Source organism: Macaca thibetana, chromosome 17 (assembly GCF_024542745.1).
Source record: "Macaca thibetana thibetana isolate TM-01 chromosome 17, ASM2454274v1, whole genome shotgun sequence".
Taxonomy (NCBI): domain Eukaryota; kingdom Metazoa; phylum Chordata; class Mammalia; order Primates; family Cercopithecidae; genus Macaca; species Macaca thibetana.
The window spans coordinates 52,740,007-52,767,936 of NC_065594.1; the positions used below are offsets into that span (position 1 = coordinate 52,740,007).

The 27,930-nt window shown below is 36.9% G+C and overlaps 1 protein-coding gene across 5 annotated transcripts in view; it reads left to right on the forward strand.

Annotated features, from left to right (window-relative positions):
* The window catches only part of PIBF1 (progesterone immunomodulatory binding factor 1), a 238,717-nt gene that overhangs the window by 53,235 nt on the left and 157,552 nt on the right, over nt 1-27,930 (forward strand). For all 5 annotated transcript variants that reach the window (XR_007720925.1, XM_050766982.1, XM_050766981.1 and 2 more), the window contains exons 9-10: nt 3,366-3,491; nt 21,696-21,794. Coding sequence is in view for 4 of the 5 variants with exons in the window: in XM_050766982.1 (XP_050622939.1) it covers nt 3,366-3,491; nt 21,696-21,794 (225 nt within the window). In the remaining variant the exon portion in view is untranslated. The remainder of the gene's footprint in view (nt 1-3,365; nt 3,492-21,695; nt 21,795-27,930) is intronic.

Genomic DNA, 27,930 nt, shown 5'->3' on the forward strand with positions numbered 1-27,930 from the left:
CTTTATGAATCTGGGTGCTCCTGTATTGGGTGCATATATATTTAGGATAGTTAGCTCTTCTAGCTGCATTGATCTCTTTACTATTATGTAATGCCCTTCTTTGTCTCTTTTGATCTTTGTTGGTTTAGAGCCTGTTTTATCAGAGATTAGAATGGCAATTCCTGCTTTTTTTTTTTTCCTGCTTTCCATTTGCTTGGTAAATATTCCTCCATCCCTTTATTTTGAGCCTTTATGTGTCTTTGCACGTGAGATGTGTCTCCTGAATACAGCATACTCATAGGTCTTGACTCTTTATCCAATTTGCCAGTCTGTGTCTTTTAATTGGGGCATTTAGCCTGTTTACGTTTAAGGTTAATATTGTTATGTGTGAATTTGATCCTGTCATGATGCTAGCTGGTTGTATTGCCCGTTAGTTGATGCAGTTTCTTCATAGTGTTGATGGTCTTTACAATTTGGTTATGTTTTTGCAGTGGCTGGTACCAGTTGTTCCTTTCCATGTTTAGTGCTTCCTCTAGGAGCTCTTATAAGGCAGGCCTGGTGGTGACAGAATCTCTCAGGATTTGCTTGTCTGTAAAGGATTTTATTTCTCCTTCCCTTACAAAGCTTAGTTTGGCTGGATATGAAATTCTGGGCTGAAAATTCTTTTCTTTAAAAATGTTGAATATTGGCCCCCACTCTCTTCTGGCTTGTAGGGTTTCTGCAGAGAGATCCCCTGTTAGTCTGATGGGCTTCCTTCCCTTTGTGGGTAACCCGACCTTTCTCTCTGGCTGCTCTTAACATTTTTTCCTTCATTTCAACCTTGGTGAATCTGACGATTATGTGTGTTGGGGCTGCTCTTCTCAAGGAGTATCTGTGTATCTTGGGGTTGCTCTTCTCAAGGAATATCTTTGTGATGTTCTCTGTATTTCTTAGATTTGAGTGTTGGCCTATCTTGCTAGGTTGGGGAAGTTCCCTTGGATAATATCCTGAAGTGTTTTCCAACTTGGTTCCATTCTCCCCATCACTTTCGGGTACACCAATCAAACGTCGATTTGGGCTTTTCAAGTAGTCCCATATTTCTTGGAGGCTTTGTTCATTCCTTTTTATTATTTTGTCTCTAATTTTGTCTTCTCTTCTTATTTCATTAAGTTGATCTTCAGTCACTGATATCCTTTCTTCCACTTGATCGATTTGGCTATTGAAACTTGTGTGTGCTTCATGAAGTTCTCATGCTGTGTTTTTCAGCTCCATCAGGTTATTTATGTTCTTCTCTACACTGGTTATTCTAGTTAGCAATTTGTCTATCCTTTTTTTCAAGGTCCTTAGCTTCCTTGCATTGGGTTAGAACATGCTCCTTTAGCTCGGAGGAGTTTGTTATTACCCACCTTCTGAAGCTTACTTCTGTCAATTCGTGAAACTCATTCACTGTCCAGTTTTGTTCCCCTGTTAGCAATGAGTTGTTATCCTTTGGAGGAAAAGAGGCATTCTGGTTTTTTGAACTTTCGGCCTTTTTGCACTGGTGTTCCCCTTCTTTGTGGATTTATCTACCATTGGTCTTTGATGTTGGTAACCTTCAGATGGGTCTTTGAGTGTCTTTGAGTAGACGTGCTATTCCTTTCTGTTTGTTAATTTTCCTTCTGACAGGCCCCTTTGCTGCTGACCTGCTGGAGTTTGCTGAAGGTCCACTGCCAACCCTGTTTGCCTGGGTATCACCAGCAGAGGCTGCAGAACAGCAAAGATTGTTGCCTGATCTTTCCTCTGGAAGCTTCTTCCCAGAGGGGCACCTGCCGATGCCAGCCAGAGCGCTCCTGTATGAGGTGTCTGCTGGCCCCTACTGGGAGGTGTCTCCCAGTTGGGATACATGGGGATCAGGGACCCACTTGAGGAGGCAGTCTGACCCTTAGCGAGCTTGAACGCTGTGCCGGGACATCCACTGCTCTCTTCAGAAACTGTTGGGCAGGGACATTTAAGTCTGCTGAAGCTGCACCCACAGGCACCCCTTTCCCCAGGTGCTCTGTCCCAGGGAGATGGGGGTTTTATCTGTCTATTTTATTTTCTTATATGATATTCCTTTCTACTTGGTTTTTTAAAAGACACTGTGGCTTTTTTCAGCAATACCAAAAGCCTATTTCTTTTAGATAGATAAATATATGCTATGACTGTTTTTTTATTTGTGACATAATTTTTTAAATTCCTATGACTAATATCTCTATGGAAGTATGTTTTAAAGGAAAGTATGAAAGTATCTCTATAGAAGTATATTTTGGAAGAAAATCTCAGTATGCTAATGATTTCCTATGTGAAATGTAAAAGAATTATGAGGAGGTAGTATCACATTCTGTTTTAACTTATATGCCCTTCAATGAGACTCCCTATGTTTTGGTCCTGCCTTCTTTCTTCTACTAGATGTGTAGAAGTTACTAAAGTACCTTAATACTAATAACTTTTATAACCCTTGAATTATTCTTATCAACATACCAAAAACAAATATGCTGGGTGCAGCGGCTCACACCTGTAATCCCAGCACTTTGTGAGGCCAAGGCCGGAGGATTGCTCGAGGCCAGAAGTTTGAGACCAGCCTGGGCAACATAGAAAATCCTGTCTCTATAAAAAAAGTTTTTAAATTAGCAAGGCACAATGTCAAGCACCTGTAGTCCTGCTTACTCGGGAGGCTGGGGCAGGAAGATGGCTTGAGCCCAGGAGATCAGGGTTACATGATTAATGCGCCACTGTACTTCATCCTGAGTTACAGAGCAAGGCATTATCTCTTTAAGAAAAAAAGAAAAAATACTAAAACACAACAAATTTTACCTTAAAGGTAAAGGTAAATTTTACTTTTAAAGAGTTCACAGATTCATAATTTTTTCCTAGCCTGTAGTAGTTTTTCATACCCTATATAATACTTTGACTTGGCTAAAAGATCCTGGTGTGGCTGTGGTTGTCATGCTTGGAAGCAAAGGATTCATAGACTCAGAGTCATTTCATTTTTATATTTTTGTAATATTATTCATCTCTCAACATCATCCTACCAGATTATTATTTTTAAATGAAGGACATTCTCAATTTTAAAATAAGCTTCAACCATATGCATTAAAACTACTAGAAAAGTGTTTTGGAAGATGAATAGTTATCCCACATGAATTACTAAGTTTTCATATAGTAATTAAGTCTTTTGGAAAATAATGTTTAACAGGTTGAAATCTTAGATCATACTAGTTAGGAACAGTATTTTTAGGAATTATAAAATTTTATACTTAATAGTTAAGTTTTTCAGGTAACATAGTTTATAGAGCATACTCGATGAAAGGTATTAAAATCTTATATAGAGTACAAAAGCCTATTTGTTTCAAAAGGAAATTTATGGTTGTTCCTTTTGTCTCCTTCAGAGACCATTATAAAACAGAATATGAAAATAAACTACATGATGAACTAGAACAAATCAGATTGAAAACCAACCAAGAAATTGATCAACTTCGAAATGCCTCTAGGGAAATGTATGAACGAGAAAACAGGTAAAAAACAAAATGCTTGTGTGGTATCTTATTTATCTTGGGAGGTTATAGAAGCTTTATTGAAATTAAATGCTATTTCTATTATATAATGTCTTTTGAATACATTAAAGAAAACTTGTCATAAATAGAAATCTAAATATAATGAGAACGTGAAAGTTGTAAAGTCTTAGAACAAGATTTACTACACTAACCTTTTCGCTCTGTTATTCCTGTTATGTCTTTTTTTTTTTTTTTTTTTTTAAGATGGAGTCTCACTGCACTGGAGTGCAGTGGTGTGATCTCGGCTCACTGCAAGCTCCGCCTCCTGGGTTCACACCATTCTCCTGCCTCAGTCTCCTGAGTAGCTGGGACTACAGGCGCCTGCCAGTACACCCGGCTATTTTTTGTATTTTTAGTAGAGATGGGGTTTCACTGTGTTAGTTAGGATGGTCTCGATCTCCTGGCCTCATGATCCACCTGCCTCGGCCTCCCAAAGTGCTGGGATTACAGGCATGAGCCACCGTGCTCGGCCTCCTGTTATGTCTTTTTTTTACACTAGTGACTTCTGTTTTTGCATTTGTTTCAGTTCAGATTGAAGACAGATGAAAAGGAAAGAGTACTGAGATACCAGTTCTTCCTGTATTATACCAACAATTTCTCCTGGAAACTTTTTAAAACTAGAATAGTAATTTGAAATATACACATGCCTCATTTAGCTGCTGGCTGTGAAAGATGTCATATTAGGTAATCCTGAAGTAATATCATTTTCATTCATGCAGTTACTTTTAGATCAGTAAATATTAGGCTCACCTGGTTAGTGATTGGCAGAATTCGGGAAAAATAAATACTATTTATTTCAGTGGCAGATATTTTTATGCATTGTTATAGAGTGGTTTTTGAAAGTTTATATTTTAATAAGAAAATTATTTTGAAATTGACTTGTGATACTAGTTTATCAGCACTGATTTGCTTATATGATATTTTGATTGTTGTCGGCAAGGCTTTAAATCAGACTTAATCTGTAATAGCATTGTAACATGTCATTTCTACTAGGAATATAGTAGCAGAAAATTTGGTACGTCCACCCCTCAATTCCAGAGAAAAAAGCTGCTGTATTATAGTATTTATAAGTTGGCTACTACTATAAAAACTATATATGTAGAATCATCCTTTGGTAATAAATTAGCAAAGATATTTCTTAAATTGCTGTTAAATTGTTATTTAATGTAGCAGGTTGGTAGAGATGTTTATGCTATTGCCTCTGAGGGGTATGATTTTGTTCTTGGGTTTCTTTGTTCTTGGGTAAAAATGTTTGTGATGATAAGAGAGTAGATATACAGTTTATGACAGAACTTTTTTAGGATTTTTGCTAAATATGACTTAGTAGAAAGTCATAAAAATGACTTTCCTGAAAATCAGATTATTATTTTCCTCATAAATTTGGCTTGCATAGATCTTTTCTACCTGTTTGATCTTTTTTGAAAGTCTGCATTAGAAGTATATGCCAAAGGAAATTAACATGAACTTCACTGAATGCAAAATAAATCATTCATTTGTGCATTCAACACATGCTTTGTGATTATACTCTTCTGTTTTTTCTTGTTCTTCTCTTATTTGAGCTTTAAAATAATTATGTCATTTATAATCTAGGATTATATTTTCAATGAAAATAGCAAAGAATTTCAAAATATGAAAATTCTAAGTGATCATTCAGTACTATCTTAGCAGTAGACAAACTAAAAATATGCTTTGGGCACCAGCAAATACGTACGCATACCAGGAGAAAGTATACATGTTCTTAAAAAATGTTTTGACATATTAATTTTTAAAATAACATTTTTTATCTTGGAAAAAATAACACTTCTGCATTTGTTTACACTTAGTTTATATTTTAATATTTGAATATCCAATTACTAGTAGGAGCACCATAGTCTTTTCTGTGAATAAGGCTTTTGAAGTCCTAAGCTAGCCTTCATATGTTGAATCCTGAGAAAATAATTGTTCCAAGTAGCTCAAAGAAATATTGGACCACTCTTTAAATAGCATTATTTTTTACTTTAGTTACTATGTTATGATTGTTCTGTTTTTTTGACCATATATGTTTGTATGTATGTATATAAAATAAAAGATGTTCAGAGAAAATTTCCTAATGTTCATTAAATAAATAATTATAAAGAAGGAGAATAATGTAGCACTACAGAAATGTCCTTGAGACTCTTTCTGCTTAACTCCTTTCTTCCATAACTGCTATTCTTCTCCTTATACTTTTATTATCTGTGTTTCCAGTAAATAAACATCTCCGCACAATATAGTTTAGTTTTTCATATTATATTAGTATCTTATATAAATGGAATTATGCTGTATACATATATATTTTTTGTGGCTTCTTCACGTAACCTTATGATTTTAAGATTCATTTGCTTTTGCACTTAGTTGTCCCTTCATGTTCATAACAAAAGTATGACAGTTTTATGAATGTACATGCTTAGGGCAGCAGAGTTATTAAGAGATTGGAGAGAGAATTCCAAAGACATTCTTTATCTTTGGCAAAATTTTACTTCATCCCAGCCCTACATTAGAAAGGAGGATCCTGTACCTTGTGATTTACTTGCTCTTAGAGTTCAAAATGCAGACTAAAAGAAGAGGTATTTACCTATTATATGCTAAGCTTTATGTTGGAAAGTTTTACATTTGCACCCTGATGTAATTTCCAGAGCAACAAATTAATGTATTTTGCAAATATTTATTGAAACCTACCATATGCCAGCTAAATGCTAGACATCATAGATAGTGGTGACCTTTGTCTTCACAAAGCTGGTAGTCTAATGGAGGGTAAAGACAAATAGAGAAACAATTATCCTAAGTTATGATGATGGTGGACAAAATGATAGGATAAAAGATGAGACCATCTGTGTATCTAACCTAGTATTGGAAGGAATTGGGGAAGACTTCACAAATGAAGAACTGCCCCTTTTGACTGAAACTACTATTAAAAGTAAAACTTCAGACACATTAAATTTAAAGTTTAATTGAGCAATGAATGATTTGCAAGTCAGGCAGCCTCCAGAATCACAGCAGATTCAGAGAGACTCCGGGGGTGCCTCGCGGTCACAACAAATTTGTAGACAAAAAAAGTAAAGTGACATACAGAAATCAGAAGTGAGATACAGAAACAGCTGGATTGGTTATAGGTTGATGTTTAACTTATTTGAACACTCAGCAGTGTATGAATGGTTGAAGTATGGCTGCTGGGGTTGGCCAAGATTCAGCTGTTGTTCCAGGAACATACCCCCAAGTTAGGTTTTCTATCTTGTCTGCCTATTAAGTTAGATTGCAGTTCATCAATAAAGACTCAAATATAGAAGTACAGAATCTTTCTTAAGGCCATATTTAGTTTGCTTTAACACTATGAATTAAGGAAAGGGAATTGGGAGAATCAATATATAGTATATATAAAAGCCGGAAAGTAGGATAAAATTAAGCTTTTTGAACAAATTAATTCGGTATGGCTGAAGGATAGACTGAGAGGCAGGGATCTAAAAGAGATTAAAGAGAAGCAGCAAATGGGCCCAAAGAATGCATTTGGACCATTATGTAAGACCTATGGAGAACAATTAAAAGATTTTAAGAAGAGGCATGAAATGATCTGATTTTATATCCAGAGATCACTGTAATGTAGAGAATAGATTGGAATGGCATAAGCCTGTTAGAGAGGCTCTACTTTTAGAGGTTATTTCCATTATCCAGATGAAAGGTGATAATGGAACTGGATTAGTAGCAGTAAAGATGAGAGAAATGGGCCAAGTTGGAAATTTATCTAGGAGATAGAGCCAACAGGACTCAGTGACTAGATAGGATTGGTGGGATGAGAACTCATTAAGGATGTCAGCGAGGTTTCTGAATTAAACAGCTACATAGGTAGTGATACAGTTTTTAAAACACTAGAAAATACAAAGCTTTAATAGGAAAACATGATCAATTTAGTTGTTTCACTTGAAGTGTCTGTGGGATATACAAATAAAAGAGTTGACTGTAGAAGAATCTAAACCTCAAGAGAACGATCTGGGGATTAGAGAGGCTTGTGATATAGATAGTATTATTTCTGTTTTACAAATAAGTACTGTTGGTTCTGTGGTTCAATTCTGTTGTGGATTTAATAGGCTTTTGTTGACTGATACAATAACTTTAAAATGTATGGGAACTTTCTATGGTTATTCCTAAGCAATCCACATAGCCATATAAACTTTGGTATGTAATCTTCTTGAAAATTTCCTAATTTTTTTAGCTTTTGCTGTTCTTTAAAAAAAAATCTTTAAAGTTTATCCCATTGTAACATAAATGTGGTTGGTAGGGGTAGGTTGGTAAGGCTGTGTGGGGAAACAACCAACAGAGCCGTTTCTGGAAGTAGGAAAACTGAAAGCAGATGTCCTTGTCTCCAGTGTTCTTCTGGCCCCCTATCCACATCAGAATGGACACTACCTAACCAGGGGATTCCTGGGATTGGGACTGCCCTGTGGATGCCCCAGCCAGCCAAGGACTCAGAACTGATCGGATGTACACTGAGGCTAGAGTGGACAGTTGCCACCAGGTGGTGCCAAATTGCAGCCTGAGCCCAGATGAATTTGAATTGCCCAAGACACCTAACTAGCTAGTTGTACAGGCTTGCCTTTATCGTTTTAATCTCACAGTAATCCAACCCTTTGTTTTATGTTACTGAATCTTTGGGGATCATAGTTTCTTCATTACGGGAGATTTAACTGTAGTTAGAGCTTGTATCATACTAATCTTCCACACAGTAAAAAATAAATTGTTATTTATTTCTTTTGAAATCGTTGAACTTAAAATGGCTAAAGAACAAATTTTAATATTTCCTGTTATAAAACATGAAATTCATAAGTTTACACATTTAGGGTTGTGTGTGTGTGTTTAGGTAAATTAATCTTTTGCTTTGGCCTGAGATGTATGATTGTGTTAATTACTGGTATTTTATCAAAGTGTGCTGTTACAATGAGTTGAAATGGATGAAGTACTTACACTTGCATATTTATATTTGGTCTCCTTATCTCTCCCCCAATAAACTTTTTTTTTTTTTTTTTTGACGGAGTCTTGCTCTGTCACCCAGGCTGGAGTACAGTGATGTGATCTCAGCTCACTGCAAACTTCGCCTCCCGGGTTCAAGAGATTCTCCTGTCTCAGCCTCCTGAGTAGCTGGGATCACAAGTGCACACCACCACGCCCGGCTAATTTTCATATTTTTAGTATGGATGGGGTTTCATCCATCCAACATCCAGCCTGTGTTGGCCAGGCTGGTCTCAAATGCCTAATCTCAGGTAGTCTACCTGCCTCGGCCTCCCAAAGTGCTGTGATTACAGGCATGAGCCACCATGCCCAGCCCCAATAAACATTTTCTAAAGAAACTGAAATGATGATTAGTGAAATGTATTTTAATTTTCTTTCTATACATCAGAGGATGTTAAAAGAATATTTTTTCTTTTCTATTTTTTAATATGGAAAAGGCACATGGAACTTACTCTATCCAATCTTGGTATCTGACCTGTAGTCATTCCAGTAGTTCTTGAAGTTAAAGTATTGAGAGAAAAGAAAGAGAGTAGAAGATATAAAGACTAAGAAAAGGGCAATTATAAACCAAGAGGGAACTTGGATATTTAGATATATCAAACATACTGTAGCTGAAATTATAATATGTATGAATGCTTTGGTCCAGTTTGTGAATTAGGCTCTTTGTCTTTTCTGTATATTATAGTTACCTAAAATTCCACTTTGGAGCTGTGGGAAATGAATGAAAGGTACTACTACAGTGCTGAGATGTATTATATTAATAACTTATTGCTTAGTAGGTATTATGTGACAGAAATGTTATGGACCCTCTTATGCATTTGGAAATAAGACATTATTCCATGAGTGGGAGTGTATTACGAAAGAGATTTGGATCAAAAGACTGAACTTGATCCTGATTCTACCACTTATTAGCTCAGCGGATAAGTCACTTAATATTCCTGAAGTTTAATTTCTTCTTTTATAAAATGAGCTAATAGGCCAGGCGTGGTGGCTAACACCTGTAACACCAACACTTTGGGAGGCTCAGGCAGATGGATTGCTTGAGTCCAGGAGTTTGAGACCAGGCTGGGCAAAATGGCAGAACCCCATCTCTAGTGAAAATACAAAAAAATTAGCCAGGCATGGTGGCACAGGCCTGTAGTCCTACTAAGGAGGTTGAAGTGGGAGGATCACCTGAGCCTGGGAGGTCAAGGTTGCACTGAGCCAAGATCATGCCATTTGCACTCCAGCCTGGGCAACTGAAGTGAGACCCTGTCTCAAAAAATAATAATAACTACTAATAATACTTCTTAGGGTGGCCCGTGAGGTCTAAATGAGATAATATATGCAAAAAGTACATTATAAATTATAGACATAAATGAGTTATTTTGGTACCTTGTGCCTATGTAGAATACTTAAAGAAAATGTTTTTATCTATTATGTTGACAATTTAAGGAAAATCACCATTATATAAAAGTCAACTGATAATATTATGGGATTATTTATCATTAGAAGATACTAATACAAAATACATATTCTTAAGTGTTTATCTCCATAGCATTTAACAAGTTTTCTTAAATGACATGATATAGACATAGAGGGTCTCACATGCCATTCTTTTCTGTCTAAATTTCTGCATAAGATGGCTAGCTTATGTTTCCTAATTAGGTTATGAGATAATAAGGTAAAGGGAGATAAATTCAGCTGATAAAGTTTTTCCATAAAGTAAAACTACTTTTATTTAAGGTGGTCTTGTTACTGTAAACACAGAAAGAGCTATTGTGAGTGGTGCTATAAAAAAGATAAGATTAGAGGCATTCATTATGCTCTCAGTGCAGTACGGACTCTGGAAACTGAAATAGCTTTACAATTGTTTGAAAAGGGGTAGGCAGTAGAGAAAAAGAGATTGAAAAGATGTTTTTAAGTGCAACAATTAGTATTGCTTTAGTGATTTTATTTTCCTGCCATATCAATAAAAACCCTCTTGACCACAATTTATCTTCCAAAAGTACTCAAGAAGAAACTTTAATGATATAAACTTGAAATTTGTGTAGAATCTTAGAGTGATATTAAACAACTTTGAATCTTGAATCTATTTACAAAGGTTCTTTGAGTATATGTAACACATTACAATGGTGAATTTAACTATTGTTCAGAGGTTCCATTCATCATTTTAAAGGTGTATGTCCTCATTAGTGCTTAAGCACATAAACAAACCTCTTTTGTTCATATCTTACCAGATAGCTGTATAATGTTTTAAGTTCTTCTATGGAAAAATTTAAATAATTACTTTGTCTTTTCAGTTAGATAATTCTTGAAGTGTATGGCTCTGCAGACAACTCTCTCAGCATCTTCTCAAATATTTTAAATTAATTTTTATTAGTAGTTATCTTTCATTGTTAACTATATTCTTTACTCCTGTAGATGTTTACAACATGTGTTCACTGCTTGGTTAATAATACTTAAAATTTTCAAGCTCTGTAGGGTTCCAGATATGAAGCAAGGTAAGTTCAGGTTGCATAGGAATTTAGATTTACCTTTGTGGTGTAGTTCGTTGTGTGGTGGGAGAGGCTGGTAAAGTAAGATTGGGCCAGATTTTAAAGGTTCTGGTGTCAGTGGAGAATGTCCAGAGGTTTTATAGTAGGACGGAAACATGACTTACTCATTTTTTATGACTGCGGTTGCAATGCAGGGTGGATTATAGTTGAAGAAAGCCTGGAAGCAGGGAGATCACGTAGGAGGCTATTGCACAGTTTAGGTGATGAAAATGAGAAATAGAAAGAGAAAGACGGTTGAATGTAAAGAATAGGTAGGAGAATTGGCAAGATCTGGTGATTGACAAGAAGTGAACCCCAGGAATGACTCCAGCTTTTCTACCTCAGTAGTCTCGGAGTGATTGGTGATAAGGCATGGCCATTAGCTCCAGATTGCAGACTTTTTGAGACAGAGTTTCACTCTTGTCGTCCAGGCTGGAGTGCAATGGCACGATCTCGGCTCATTGCAACCTCTGCCTCCCGGGATCAAGTGATTCTCCTGCCTCAGCCTCCCAAGTAACTGGGATTACAGACATGCGCCACTACGCCCAGCTAATTTTTGTACTTTTAGTAGAGACAGGATTTTGCCATGTTGGTCAGGCTGGTCTGGAACTCCTGACCTCGGGAGTTCACCCACCTCAGCCTCCCACAGCCTCCCAAAGTGCTGGGATTACAGGCATGAGCTACCGCGCCTGGCCTAATTTCTGATCTTTTACAGATGTGGCAGCCCTGACCAAGCTCAAAAGTGCTTATCTGAGATCACACAGCTTTTTACTAGAGATGTTTCTGTGCTGTGCCCCAGATTTCACTCCCCTTAGCCCTCACAGTAGTAGAAGGAACCCTAAGCTGCTGAAGGCCCTCCAACAGTCTTCTGTGTTTTCACTAGGATGCCATTAAAAATAGTATCACTTTCATTTTATACAATAAAAAATTTGAGAAAACATTGCTGTAATTATCAACCTTTAAATGAACATTACATTTTAATTTACATTTTCATATTTAGGTAGCATACTAACCATAGCTATTATTTATTGAGTACTTATGCATCAAGCATTGTACTCAACACTTCACATACATTGTAGAAAAGAATCAAACACATTTTATGAAGTTTAGGTATTAATATCCCTATTTTACAAGTAAGGAAATTGAGACATCAACTGTGACTTTTCTGTGATTATTACAAATGTTTTGTTGGTAAAAACTAGATACATTTGACTGCAATGCAGTGCACACTCCCATTTAACTGGTTAGGGCTATGTAAACTGATCAAAGATTTCCTATCAGAACTATAATTTTTGAACGTAATTTACTTAAAATAGAAATTCTGTCTTTTTTATTATTATACTTAAGGTTCCAGAATACATGGGCAGAACATGCAGGTTTGTTACATAGGTATACACATGCCATGGTGGTTTGCTGCACCCATTAACCCGTCATCTACATTAGGTATTTCTCCTAATGCTCTCCCTCCCCTAGCCCTTCACCCCCTGACAGGCCCCAGTGTGTGATGTTTCCCTCCCTGTTTCCATGTGTTCTCATTGTTTGGCTCCCACTTATGAGTGAGAACATGCAGTGTTTTGGTTTTCTGTTCCTGTGTTAGTTTGCTGAGAACAGTGAAGAAACTCTGTCTTTTAAGAGAATTTGTAAACCATATTCCATGCTTGAGGGCTGAGTATGGATCATTAGAGCTTTATAAAAGCGTTTATAATTTTATGTATACACATACACACACACACATACACACACACACACACACACACACACACACACACACGAAGTCTTACTGTTTTGCCCAGGCTGAGTCTTGAACTCCTGAGCTCAGGTGATCCTCCCCCCAACCTCAGCCTCCCAAAGTGCTAGGATTACAGGTGTGAGCCACCATTCTCAGACAAGCATTTATAATTTTTGAAGTTGGCAAAGAGGCCTTTATTTTTCTTTTCTTTTTTAAGTTTATTTTACTTTAAGTTCTGTGACACAAGTGCAGAATGTGTAGGCTTGTTGCATAGGTATACAGGTGCCATGGTAGTTTGCCACACCTATCAGTGGGTCATCTAGGTTTTAAGCCCCACATGCATTAGCTATTTGTCCTAATGCTTTCCCTCCCCTTGCTGCCTAACCCCCAATTGGCCCCAGTGTGTGGTGTTCCCCTCCCTGTGTCTGTGTGTTCTCATTGTTCAACTCCCATTTATGAGTGAGAATATGTAGTGTTTGGTTTTCTGTTCCTGTATTAGTTTGCTGAGGATGATGGTTTCTAGCTTCATATCCATGTCTCTGCAAAGGACATGATCTCATTCCTTTTTATGGCTGCATAGTATTCCATGGTGTATGTGTACCACATTTTCGTTATCCAGTCTATCATTGATGGGCATTTGGATTGGTTCCATGCCTTTGCTATTGTAAATAGTGCTGCAATAAATATACGTGTCCATGTGTCTTTTTATAGTAGAGTGACTTATATTCCTTTTAGTATACTCCTAGTAATGGGATTGCTGGGTCAAGTGGTATTTCTTGTTGTAGATCCTTGAGGAATTGCTACACTGTTTTCCACAATGGCTGAACTAATTTACATTCCCACCAACAGTGTGGAAGCATTCCTGCTTCTCACCAGCATCTATGGTTTCTTGATTTTTTAATGATCACCATTCTGACTGGCATGAGATGGTATCATTGTGGTTTTGATTTGCATTTCTCTAATGATCTGTGATGATGAGCTTTTTTTCATGTTTGTTGGCCACATAAATGTCTTCTTTTGAGAAGTGTCTGTTCATATCCACTATCAAGCCTTTGCCCCGCTCCCCAATACTACTCCAACAAAGATGTTTTTACCAAAGCCCCTAAGATCTTCATGTTGCCCAAATCCAGTAGTCATATTCTGTTCTTACTGTTCTTGACCTTACTAGCAGTATGTAACACAGTTGATCACTCCCTACTCCTGGGAACACATTCTTTAGCTTCCATAGGGTCACACACTATAAATTTTTCTCTTCCTCATTAGCTGTACCTACTCATTCTCTTTGTTGATTCCTCCTCATCTTCTTGACAACTTTTGCAGCTACCTCCATGGCATTTCCACTTGGTTATCTATTAATAATATGCATCCTAATATGTTCAGAAGCAAATTTCTGTTCCATTCTACCTCCTAATTGTGCTCCACCTTCAGTCTCACCCAGCTCAATTAAAGACAGCTCTATTCTTCCACTTGCCCAGACCAAAAACCTGAAGTCATCTTTTTTCACATTCCATATTCTGTTTATTAGCAAATCCTTTTGGATTTATGATATCTATCTCATGCATATTACCTTGGTTCAAGTCACCATTATCTCTTGCCTAAAAATTACTGCAGTAGCCTCTTAAGCGGTCCCCAGCTTTCTTCCTTGCCTTCTTCAGTCTCTTAGCACAGTTCTTGTTAAATGATAAGTCAAGTTGGATCACTCCTCTACTCAAATAAAAAGGCTCCCCATCATTAAACTTAGTAAAACTTTAAATGATTACATTGGCCTGTGATACTACCTGATCAGTATTCAGTTACCCTATCCTCATTTAGGACTTTCTTCTGGTTACTCGCATAGTCATGCTGGCCTCCTGTTCTTTTACCTGTAGGCGTGCGCCTACCTCAGGTCCTTTGTATTCACAGTTTCCACTACTTAACCATCTACTCCTGATGATACACCTGTTCTTGTGGTCTTTTCTGACTTTGTTCTGTGTTGTCTTTGCTTTGTTTTTCCTTAAAGCGCTTACAATCTATCAAAATACTACGTAGTCATTTACTTTGCAGTTTTTTTCCTACTACAATGTGATCTCCATGAGAGTAGGAGTTTTCATGTATCCTTCAGTCCTGGACTCCCAAGTACCAGTGCCTGGTATGCAGTAAATGCTCAGTATACATAATATTTATTGAATGAAAGAATGAATTGGTACTACTTTTTAGAAATTAGGTGGCTGTAGATGAAAACCTATTCAAAGGTTTATAATGGATTTGATCAGGACTGAGTGTAGTGACAGATATATAGTAGTCACTCAGTTAACCATCTACCAGATTCATTCTGTTTCATTTTGATATGTTACCTTTTATCCTGTCAGCTACTTTGTAAACCTTAACACATTAATGGATTTAAGCAAATATTTTGCATTTTTGTACTTAAATTTTTTTATAATTTTTCAACCATAATTTGGATTTGGTGTTTACTTTGTGCCTAAGTTTTCATATCTAGAAACAAACAAACAGAAATCTGCTTGAGCACCAACTGTCTTCAGTCCATTTTATGCTGCTATAACAGGATACCTGAGACTGGGTAATTTATAGTGAACAGAAGTTTATTGGCTCACAGGTCTGGAGGCTGGTAAGTGCAATATCTACGTGCTGGCATCTGGCAAGAGCTTTCTCACTACATTATCACATGGTGTAAGGCAAGAAGGTGGGAGATAGAGCTGGGGGAGCCAAACCCACCCTTTTATGATGGCACCAGTCCTACTCTCATGGCCTAATCACCATTATCAGGTCCTACCTCTTAATACTGTTAGAATGCCAGTTAAATTTCAACTTGAGTTTTGGAGGACACAAACTTTTAAACCAAGGCACCAACTATAATAAAAGGATAGGAAAGTGTAGCATTTTCAGTCAACAATGATCTCAAAAAGTTTCTACTCTTAAAATGTGTAGCTTGTCCCAAGAAATTTTATTAAATAAGATTTCCACTTTGCTTATTTCACTTTTATGTCCTACTTATTAACTTTTCAGTCATCTATGATAAAGGTAAAACTACCAGTCATTGAATAGAAACAACGTAATGTACATGCAACCCTTCTATTTTATGCCATCTTAAAATCAAAGGCATCAGATATGGAAATGAGCAGTTTTATGTTGTGTCCAGGAAGACACTGGAGATAGAGACAGTAAATTCAAACACTTTTCCTATAAATAAGCCTATCATATAAAACAGCCTATTTTAATCCTTTGTTGTTCTAACTAGAAAAATATATTTACTTCTATTAGCCAAAAATATTTTTACATGAAGACAGAAGGAAGAGTTCAGATTGCTTAGTTACACCTACTGAGCTCTTCTGACAGCATGGTTTTTTGTTTGTTTGTTTGTTTTTGTTTTTTCACTATTTATGTTTGGTAAATTTTAAGTTCTGAGGCATTAGGGATGTTTATTCAGGCTGAGACGTACTCCTCGCATTGCCAAACTTTGATTTGATACTGTTCGATTTTCAAAGATTCCTAAAGTTTTTCTCGTGACATTTTTCTTACCACTTTTCAGATATAAATATAGATTTAGCCTATTGGTACTGTGAAATTTATCATCTAGTAGCAGGAAAATACATTCTACCCTGTTGTTATGAATGTTTTATAATGAGGTTTTCAAGTTTCAGTTGTGAGCTACTGTTGAATAAACTTCTGTATATTAAATTATCTGCTGTACAAATGGCACTATATTGTGTATGAACTATGTCTATTTTATTAGAATATTAAAACCTTTAAGTAAATGATTAAGAACTTAACTCTTTAAGTTTCTCATTTGAATGTTACAATTTAATTAACCATATCTCTTGGTTTGTCTAAGAAAGTACTGATTTATGCCTGTTCTGGCATAATTTTTAGTAGCACCCTCTTTTATTCTAAAAAGTGCCCCAGGTTGAAAAATACATTATTTGAACACTCTAGTTATAAAAGTAGGATACTCACTTTCCCTTTGCATTTCACACAGTATTAAGATTTCTTTTCTTCAGTCTTTCCTCTCAGTATGTCTCCAAAACAACATAGGGTGGATGGGAGAAATACGTATGTGAATATGGGAGATACATAGAGTTGCTAGGAAACAACATGAAAGAATGATGAAAAACACAGTGTTGGAATCTAATGTTAACTTTATACAGGTATTTTAAGGATGATATATTCAGATTTTTGTATTTTGAAACATTTTCTTTGTTATAATTACATTTGATTATACACTTGGTTTGGACTTCTAAAACTTGAGCTTCATTAGCTTGTACATGCTGCAGATAGCTTCTATCAATTTTTCAAGTTTCTCTTTTGAAGAACATTTGAATTCCTGTAATTTGTTCCATAATTGTATTTCTGTTATATTTTCTAATGCATTTAACATTTAGAAATGGATTATTTATTAGTTATATGAAAGTTACTGTCTTACCTGTGGAAGGAATACATCTAGCTTTTTATCAAATAGTTTATTTTTAAAAAAGCATGTTACATACTGTGGGCCATAAAAGCTAATGTATAATATATTCACAATTCTTTCAAGGCTTATTTTGATTTCACATCTATTGGTGCCTTGAGGTGGTCATATAATATAAATCTAATAGTGTCAGAATTTCTCAAGGAGAAAACATCTGTGAAGCAAAGGAAATTTTAAGAGGCAGCGTAGTATGATTCACACCACAGACTCTGGAGCCAAATTGTTTGGGTGCACATTTGGGCTCCGTAGCATACTTCTTGTGTGACTTTAAGCTAATACTTAACCTCTTTGTGTTTTACTCTTATCATTTGTAAAATGGAGGTAATGATACAACTGCTTTGTGGGATTGTTGAGACAGTTAAATGAGTTATGATATGTAAAGTGCTTAGAACGGCTTCTGGCACATGGTAAACAGTATGCTATTGCTATTATTGTCAGTGGAAGAATACATTCAGTTTATCTCTCTCAGACTTCATATGAAACCTGTGAATTGGTAATATTAAAGGAAGTATTTGTTATAAGGAATTATGCTGCTTTTTGCTAAAGAATGCAGGTTATGGACTGGATATGGAAGGTGTGGTACTTGATAAGGAGATTGGGATTACACAGAAATGTTACCCACAAACACCCGTGAGAGGACCTGTTGGTAGAAGCCTTAGCTTCTTCTGGTCCATTCCCCAGTTCATTTCTGTTTTCTCTTTCTGAATTGCTTTACCTATTTGTCCTTCAAGGCCCAACTTATATGTCACTTTTTAAAAGTGTTTCACTTTATTCACCTGCCTCTCTTACTCCAGAAAAGAATAATCAACTCCTCTTTGTGGCCATAGAATTTTGTTTATGCCTTAACATAGCACTTCACATAGTACCCTCTAATCATACTTCAACATGCCTTAACATAGTACCCTCTAATCATACCTCCTTTCACAAGCCCTGATGTTAGCTTGTTCTAGGTTTTATTTCATTCCGTGTGTCTTGTTTTCATTTCTAATGTCCATTGTTGCAAGAAAGGAAATGTCAGGGACTGAAGCGTCTCCATCTACCAATTGAGCATTCGTGATTCATTAGTCCTGTAAATGTGATCTACTTGTAATTCTGCTGCCAAAATAACATATAGAATAATGAGGCTATATTTGAGAAATGAACATTGAAACCAGTTTGTGGTGATTTACTGACTAAAATATTTAGATCATTTAGAAATGAAAAATGTATAAATGTTTAATATAGTTTGAGAATTTTATTCTATCTTTAACATTAATTTTTCATGTTTCAGTTTGAGAATAGATTATTTTTGAAGGTTGTTGCAATCAGGATGGCATCAGAAAATAACAATATGTGATTTTTTGACAGCTACTTTAGAATGTACTTCTGCTTATATAATAACCCACAAAAGTAGTTTATTTTCTTTTCAATAAGAGTTACCTGTCCTCCAACAAGAAACTGTTTTATTTCTGGCTTATAAACTGTTTTACTGACAAATCTCTAATGGTTGACATTTTTAAATTTTTAAATTTGTTGTTAATATTGATGGCAGCAGTGGCCTATCTGGAGCAACTGCTGTAAAGATGCCAGCTGCAGTGGGGCAGGCGCGGCCGGGGCTGCATGCTCCACTGAGCCGGCAGGAGCCAGAAACAGGCAGAAACCCAGACCCCTTCGAGTTGGAGAGGCGGGAGCCCTCCCAGGCGCTGCTGCAGCGGCCCAGCCACAGCTGCGGACCCAGGCATTCCTTCACTCTCGTCGGCCTAGGGAGCCCTCTTCCCCTGCAGGCTCAGAAAGGCCTGTTCCCGCTGCCTGGCCTCTCCCTACTCCCAGCGCCCACTGTGATTTCAGAGCAAAGTTGAGGCCAAGCCTGGGAACTGTTGCAGGTGTGCCCGCTCTTGGGGCAGTGCTGACACCCCAGCCCTCTGCCACCTCGGCGTCCTCCAGACTTTGGACACTGACAAGCACGGGAGGGAGACCAGCCAAAGTGGGGGATGAGGGCGGCTTGGTGCAGGCCTGCAGGTGCCCTTTGGCACTCCAGCCCAGGCGCCGGGTTACAGCTGGTTGATGGTGGCAGGAGGCAGGCAGGTTCCTGGACAGAAAGGAGTGTGTCCCCGGTGAAGCCCCACCTCAAGCCAGGGGTGGCCTGGAGCATGGGAGCTGTGCCACCAGTTTCACAGAACAGAGTGAGAACTTACGGTACTTTTTTCCCCCGGCCTACCTATTGTCACCTATGTACTTCCTCCCCACTGAAGCCCACAAAAACCTCGGGCTCTGGCAGACGTCTGGACTTCAGAGAGGAGCTACCAACTGTGGGTCTCCTCTCAGTCAGGAGCTGAGCAGACATTGGGATGGCCTACCTGCAGATAGGAGCCACCCACTCTGGATCTCCTGAGAGCTGTACTGCTGCTCAATAAAGCACCTCTTTGCCTTACTCATGCTCCAGTTGTCTCTGTACCTCATTCTTCCTGGACACAGGACAAGAACTTGGGACCTGCTTAATGGTGGGACTGAAAGAGCCGTAACACAAACAGGGCTGAAACACGCCCCTCACTTACCACATTGCAACAAGACGAGAAGTGGGAAGGAGAGAAGAGCTGCAGCCCTTTGGGGAGCCCAGACCTAGGAGCTCCCTGAGCAAGGGCTCTGACACCTGTTTGGGGCTCTGCAGTTCCTGGCATCTCCAGGCTTCCGGGCACTACTGCATTCCCCGGTGCCAGCAGTGGAAGCGACTTTCAGTATGCCTGTCCGTTCACAGCCTCACAGGGAGCCTGGAGCCAGCGCCTGGAGCTGCCTACCCCACTACAGCCTGTGTGCCCGGCTGTGCGCAGTGGTTGAACCCCGCACTCACTCACTTGCTCACGCACCCCTTGCTGCTCTGCACTTGGCTTGCCCTCGGCAGGTGTGGGATCCCGGCTGGTAGAGCATAAGCCGAGTACAGTCTGTGAGGCCGAGTGGGTGGAAAAAGCCCAGTGGGCCTGAGCATAACTCGGACAAAGGCGCCACTGGCCACAAAGGTTTCCAGCTGACAAAGCGACACCCCAAGGATCCTGTGACAACATCACCATGCGAAAGACTAGATTGAGTACTGGTACAGCAAGTATAAGTACTGAGCATTTCTATCCAATATTCAGTAGATAAGTTTATTAAAACTTTATGGCTTTCACGACTCCCTACTCACATTCTATATGAATAATAAAAAATAATAATTTCCAATCCCGTTTTTCATGAGAATAGTGTGGCATGATGTAAAAAGCCCTGTCTTTGGAGTAAGAAATAACTGGATTCAAATTATGGTCCTCTTAGACTGTGTGACTTGAGGGCTAGGTACATGAGCTCTCTAAACTTCAGTTTACTCAGCTATAAAGTAGGTTATAAAATACAACATAAGGGCTTTGTAGGGATTAGTTGAGCAAAATCATTTGTATTACATTCTTGTTATTTATGTTGTAACTGCTAGAGAAGGAGATTTTTAAAAAAATAGGTGACTATCTGAAAGAAACTTACGGTTGGTGTTTTTCTTGATTCAAAGTTTCATATTGATTAAAAGGCAAACATTTTAATCTTTGGAAGCTCATGGCTAGCTGTGTAATTTCCCAACTAGTCATTGTTATCTTCCAGCTTCCCTTAACTGACACTAAATGTATTTTTTCTATCAATTTCAGTTCCTTCCTACTGTCCTCACAACTGTTAAATAGATGACTTTTCCAATACCCTAGCCTCGTACTTCCTTGAGCCCTACATAAATATTGACCTTCATCTCAACTCTACTTAATTTAGCCATACTGATTTTCATACACTATCTTGTTAGCCACCAAAATTCTGCCACTGAAAAGTTCTGTTCTACCTCCAAATCACCATTCTCCAGTCTTCCATCTTGCTTGTACAACTATTACACTTTGACTTAATCTGTCATATCTTATCAGGACCTCTAATTCTTTGTCCCTTCTGCTTTATCCTATCTGTCAACCTGTGTTTCCTTCCTTTTCCTTCCTATATAACTGAGACTTCAAAGTTCTTCATTTCAACGATTCTTTTGCTCATATCCCAAACCGCACTTTTATTTTGATTATCCACAATATATCTTTTACTTAAAATATTTTGTGGGACATTTATTAACCTTCCAAAACCTCAGTTTTCTAGTGGATAATATATGAGTAATTACACCTATCTCATTGGCTTCTGGTAAGGAATACATAAATTATATACAAACTGCTTAGCCTATCCTTTGACCCATGCTGAGAAGGGTGGTGTGATATCGAGATAGACCATATTTGCACCTACACTGGTGTATCTCGCACTTCAAGACACTCAATCAAGCCAGGCAGATTTATATAGTGTACACTTTGGGTCCCCAACTTCTCAGATGGGTCCTTAAGATTGTCAGATAGTCCATCTTTAAGAAAGAACATGGATAAATCACACATTTGAAGTAACTGAAATGCATGTTTAAATTTTAGAAATCTCCGAGAAGCAAGGGATAATGCTGTAACTGAAAAGGAACGAGCAGTGATGGCTGAAAAGGATGCTTTAGAAAAACATGATCAGCTCTTAGACAGGTAAGCATCATGAAAATAGAAATGTTAAAACTCGAACCATTATTGTTTCTGTTATATATTCATTTAGAAAATGTATTTTAAAGAGAATAATTTTCATTTCAGTTGAGGTATAATTTATATGCTTTATTTTTTCAATATGCAATTATTGTATATGTTGACAATGAGGTATAGAATAGTTCAGTTACTCCAGAGAGTGTCCTTATGGCCCTTCAGTCCTTCTTAATCACTACTACTTAAGAGGCACCACTTTCTGATTTCTGTCACCACAGGTTAGTTTTGCTCCTCTTAGACTAAAAATACTCTGTGTCCAGGTTCTTTCATTCCACTTTGTTGTTGTATCAGTAGTTCATTCCTTATTATTGCTGAGTATGAATATATTGTATTCACTTGTCAATGGTCATTTTGGTGGTTTCCAGTTTGTTACTATCATGCATAAAGCTGCCATATAATTTTTTGAAAGTGTGTTTTTATTTATCTTGGCTAAATACCTAGGAGTGGCATTGTTAATCATCGGGTTGATAAATGTTTTACTTTTTAAAAACCTGCCAGTGGTAACACCAAAGTGATTGTACCATTGTATAATTCCTAGTTTTTTGTTTGTTTGTTTGTTTGTTTTTTCAAAATCTGTATGTTCTAAAGTATGTGTGTTGGAAGGAGAGTATCAGAGAGAATGATATATCTTTAATTTACCAATAGAAAATGATGTTTATTTTTAGTAGCCTTGTTAAGAGTAAAATAACTGATAGGCATTATGGTAAATATCATTACTTCATTAAACATCCTACACTTTCAATTGTTTGACTATATAGAGCGTAAACAGTGGCTACCTTATTTTTTTAACTTTTCATTTTGAAATCATTTCAGAAAAGTTGCTAAAATGGTGTGAAAGTTTTTGCATACCCTTCACATACTACTAATAAACTTTTGAAATTAAGTTCAATGGGTCTTTTAGTTGTTAAATGAAGACCAGATTAATTTGAGATATAAGCAATACATAAAACTAAAATTTAAGGCGAGTCTTCATATAACTAACCTGTTGTAAAAATATTTTAGAATGACTCAAATTGTGATACTTCTGAATTCACATCAACTTTATAAACTTGGCCTATGGAAGAATTTTAATAAATGTTATATTGAAGAAGTCATTCCTATAATGTGGAAGTATGTCTTACTCTCAACATCAGTGACTCATGCCTGTAATCCCAGCACTTTTGGAAGGCTGAGGCGGGTGGATAACTTGAGGCTCGGAGTTTGAGACCAGGTTGGGCAACATGGTCAAACCCCATCTCTATGAAAAATGCAAAAATTAGCAGTGCGTGATGGTGCATGCCTGTGATCCCAGCTACTCAGGAGGCCGAGGCACGAGAATCACTTGAACCCAGGAGGCAGAGATTGCTGTGAGCGGAGATCATGCCACTGCACTCCAGCCTGGGCAACAGAGTGAGACTCTTTTCTCAAAAAAATTTTTTTTAGTTTATCTAAAAAAAAGTAAAGATCATAGTATAAAAGATCATGGTATATAAATCAGCTCCTTTCATTAGAGTTCCTATAAAGCCTTCATGTTTTATATTTCATTATGTGTAACCCTTCCAGTTACAGAACTGTGTGATGTCCCCTAAAGATTCATTTGACTTTGTGTTGATGTCAGTTTTTAATGTGTAGTTTTAGGAGTGTATATTTTTAGGGATGGCTCTAGAATAAGATTTATGGGCAAACTAATAAGGTTTAAAAGAAAGCATAAGATATTACCTAGTAAATCAGAACTTATATTCTTCACTTGATAGCTACTGTGTGGTTTTGTAAAGTTGGAGAGAATAGTAAATCTGACCATAAAATTGACCAATTTATATTTATCGTAAGCTCTGTTATGTCCTACGCTCTTAACCTAAATCCTTCTGATCCTACTTGTCCATACATTTGCAGCTGATATTCACCTGAAGGCCATGCAGTACTCTAATACCTAAAAGTATCTGTTAAATAATAGAGGATTCAATTATTTAATGTTTGTAAAGCACTTAGAACAGTGCCTTCCTATGATAACTACTATTATCATAGAATAATTTGTCCAATTTAGTTTTGTTGTGAAACTTTATTGAATTTTGTTCTTCACAAGTTGATATCTTTCTAATGAATTTTCCACTAAAATTTTAGATAAACTGGAAGACCTCATTTTCAAACTGCCAGATAAGAGGAAGCTTATTTATTCATAATTCTTTGAAGTCATAGTAAAGCCTTGCTTATTTAGAGCCTAATTTTCAGCCAACCTTAAATATTTATGATAGTTTTAAAATCAAGACAAGGGAAAAAAAGTCTTTGTAGATACTACTAAAAATAACCCTTGAGCAGCAAATAGAGCTAATGCTCAGGACTGTAAAGAACTATACAGAACCAGAGACTTATGGATAAATGAGTAAATGAATGAGAATAATATCTGGGAATGTAAAACTCAAAATAAGCTTAGGCTTTAACAAAATGCTTAAAATAGCTAAAGTTACTTATCTGTTTTTTAAGATATAATATCAATAAATGAAGGGAAAAGTATCCCTGCTTAGGATCATAATGTTGATAAATGATATTTTTAAAAGTAGAATTCTAGATGTATCATCAATTTAATTCTTTCTTAATTAATATATAAATTAAGTGTAATTCATGCCAAAATTTTCAAATGACTTTGTGAAACTTGACAGAGCAACACTAAAAATTCTTTTTCACAATTATCATGGCTATTCTTGTACATGTACTCTTCCACATATATATTTATAACTATATTTTTTACATTATGCCTTTTCTTCATCTGAAGTTAAATTTTGGGGTAGTGTACATAGAGAACTAATTTTATTTTTCATGAAAATGTCAGTTTCCTTAAGTTAAACTATACATTTAATGTAAGCCAAATAGAACCCAAAGATACTTTTTTAAAAACCAGACAAATAAGTTTTGTAGCTTATATGGAAAAATTAAGTAAGTGCATTTCTAGATAAGAACAATGAATTGTGACAGGTCACTAGGGTAGCCAACTAGGGGAAAAAGAAAATTGAGATCCATACCTCATAACTTACACTGAGATAAATTTCATATGGATCAGAGATTTAAATGTAAAACCATTAAAAACCTAAGATGCCATAGGGGAATGTTTTTATAATCTTTAATTACAAAAGGCCTTTGCAACTTAGGAGTTATAGAAGTAATAAATTGATAAACTTGATTCCCTACAAATGGAAAATGTTGGTGTGGCATTACTGCCATAAGGAAAGTCAAAAAACAAATGCAAATGCAATCTTAGAAAAAATATTTGCAGTATCTGTCACAGTCATGTCATTAAATTCATATTAAAACTATCCCTATTTTCAGCTGGGCATGGTGGCTCATGCCTGTAATCCCAGCACTTTGGGAGGCCGAGGCAGTTGAATCACCTGAGGTCCGGAGTTCAAAACCAACCTGGCCAATATGGCAAAACCCTGTCTCTACTAAAAATGCAAAATATTAGCCGGGCATGGTGGCACATACCTGTAATCCCAGCTACTTGGGAGGCTGAGGCAGGAGAGTTGCTTGAACGGAACTTGGGAGGCGGAGGTTGCAGTGAGCTGAGATTGCACCATTGCACTCCAGCCTGGGCAATAAGAGTGAAACTCTGTCTCAAAAAAAAAAAAAAAAAAAAAAAAAAGCCTGTTTTCCACTAAAAACCAAAAGGTTGATAATACATTGTGTTTGCGTGGGTATGGAAAAACAGGCAATCTTAACATTGTTAGTGGGATTTTAAATTGGTACAACTAATATGGAGAGTAATTCAGTAATACCTATCAAAAGTACAAATGCACATAGCTGGTGTGTGTGTGTGTGTGTGTGTGTGTGTGTGTGTGTGTGTATGGAATGTATGTATGTGAGACGGAGTCTCACTCTGTTGCCCAGTCTGGAGTGCAGTGGCACAGTCTCCGCTCACTGCAGCCTCTGCCTCCCTGTTTCAAGCGATTCTCTTGCTTCAGCCCCCTGAGTAGCTGGGATTACAGGTGCGTGCCACCACACCCGGCTAATTTGTGTATTTTTAGTAAAGACGGAGTTTTGCCATGTTGCCCAGTCTGGTCTCAAATTCATGACCTCAAGTGATCTGCCTGCCTCAGCCTCCCAAAATGCTGGGATTACAGGCTTGAGCCACTACACCCAGCCACACATTGCTCTTGATCAATAAATTTTATTTCTAATAAGTTATCCTGCAGGTATACTTGCTAGGTTCAAAATGCTATATATACCACCTTATGTACTGTAGCATAGTTGACATTTAGGCAGTAGTTAAAAGAATTGTAATTCATGAAAACATTTACAGAATACAACAGTGTAGTTGTACAAAAGGAAGTAAGTGGCTCTTTATATCAGGACCAGGAAAAATCTATTAACATTTATTGCTTCTGGAGAAGGAAATTGGGTATTGGGTGGTTGGTGGACAGATAGAGATTTTGTACCTCATAAATATGTATCTTCCTTTGTACCTCATACATATTGAAACTTACAATGTGTTTTTTTTTCTTTTTTGTGTATTTTTAATTAAATTTAAACAAAGAGTGATTATTAAGAATTCTTACATACAAGTTTCAAATCATAGTTACCGAGAAACTTCAGAAATTAGGTTTTTAATACTCCTGGTGAACAATGGGAGTGAATAAAGGGAGTCAACAAATGCCATCTTGTTTTCATAAAAGGGAAGAAGATAGTAGATTCTTGCAACTATTAAGGAACATATTGATATATTACATTACATATCATATTTTGATAAATTATAAATAATTTAATGCAATCTTATATAAACTTTAAGCAAATTACTTGACTTTTTTTTAACTATAATGGATGTAAATACTTTGATGAACCTTTGTTTTTTCCATCTTCAGATAGGTGTGATGATTCTAACCATTTAGGATTGCTTTGAGCCTTAGATATTTTTTTTATATATATATATATATATATATATTTTTTTTTTTGGAGACAGAGTCTCGCTCTGTCACCCAGGCTGGAGTGTAGTGGCCGGATCTTAGCTCACTGCAAGCTCCGCCTCCCGGGTTCACGCCATTCTCCTGCCTCAGCCTCCCGAGTAGCTGGGACTACAGGCGCCCGCCACCTCGCAGATACAATATATTTTAAGTGTATGGCATAGATTATGCTCGGTAAGCAGCCATGCTTGCAGTGGTTTTTAAGATTGCTATTGAAATAAGCAAGTATCACCAAGAGTTAGGATGGGTTCTCTAAGAATAAATCAAAGAAGACTACATTTCAATTTTTAAGAGATATATTGCAGGGGTAAAGCATGGAAATGCGTTAGATAGGAAACAAGGGATTTGATAAGACTTTCCATGACATCCTTTTAAACAATATGGGGAAAATACGGGGACAGTTCAAGGCCAGGTAAATGGATTAGTAACTGTTGAAGGGCTTTATCCAAATGTTGTTAGAGAATCATTAATTAAGAAGTGGGTATATGATGCTCATCTGTAATATCCTGCAGTACTATATTTCTGCATTTTTGTCAGTGATTTCAGGAAAAATTAAAACTACATTTAACAAAGTTGATGTAAAACAGAGAAGAATAACAAATTAATTGAATAATGAAGTAAGGATCTAATAGATCTTTTCAGGGAGAATTAATGAACTGAATGAATTTTAATAGGAATAAATGTAAGATCATGCAGTTGGGTCCAGAAAACCTATGATTTATTGGTTTTATAGACTTAGACGTGAAATGTGAAAATGACCTGGAAGGTTTGAATATGGAGATATTATCCTACAGTAATAGAAGTTATATGTAGAATGTCATCTGTAATTACCTTATAGAACTATGCTGATACCTGGGCACCCAAGCTTTAAACTAAAAGGTTTTCAGAGGAATACGCCATAACTGCAAAAAGATTCAAAAGTGCCCTATTAGTGATAGGCTATAACTACCTACAAATATTTTAAGCGTTCACATATGAAAGAGCTGGATTTCTTACTTGGCAAGACCTAAAGCAGTAGAATAGGGATCACTGGGTGATCACTGCAAGAAAGTGTGAAGATAGTAGGACTTTTCAGAATGCCTTAGCATCGAACACATTCTCTATCAGTAGTATTCAGGCAGAAGCCAAATTCAGTAGAAATGTGCTTGTAAAGATTG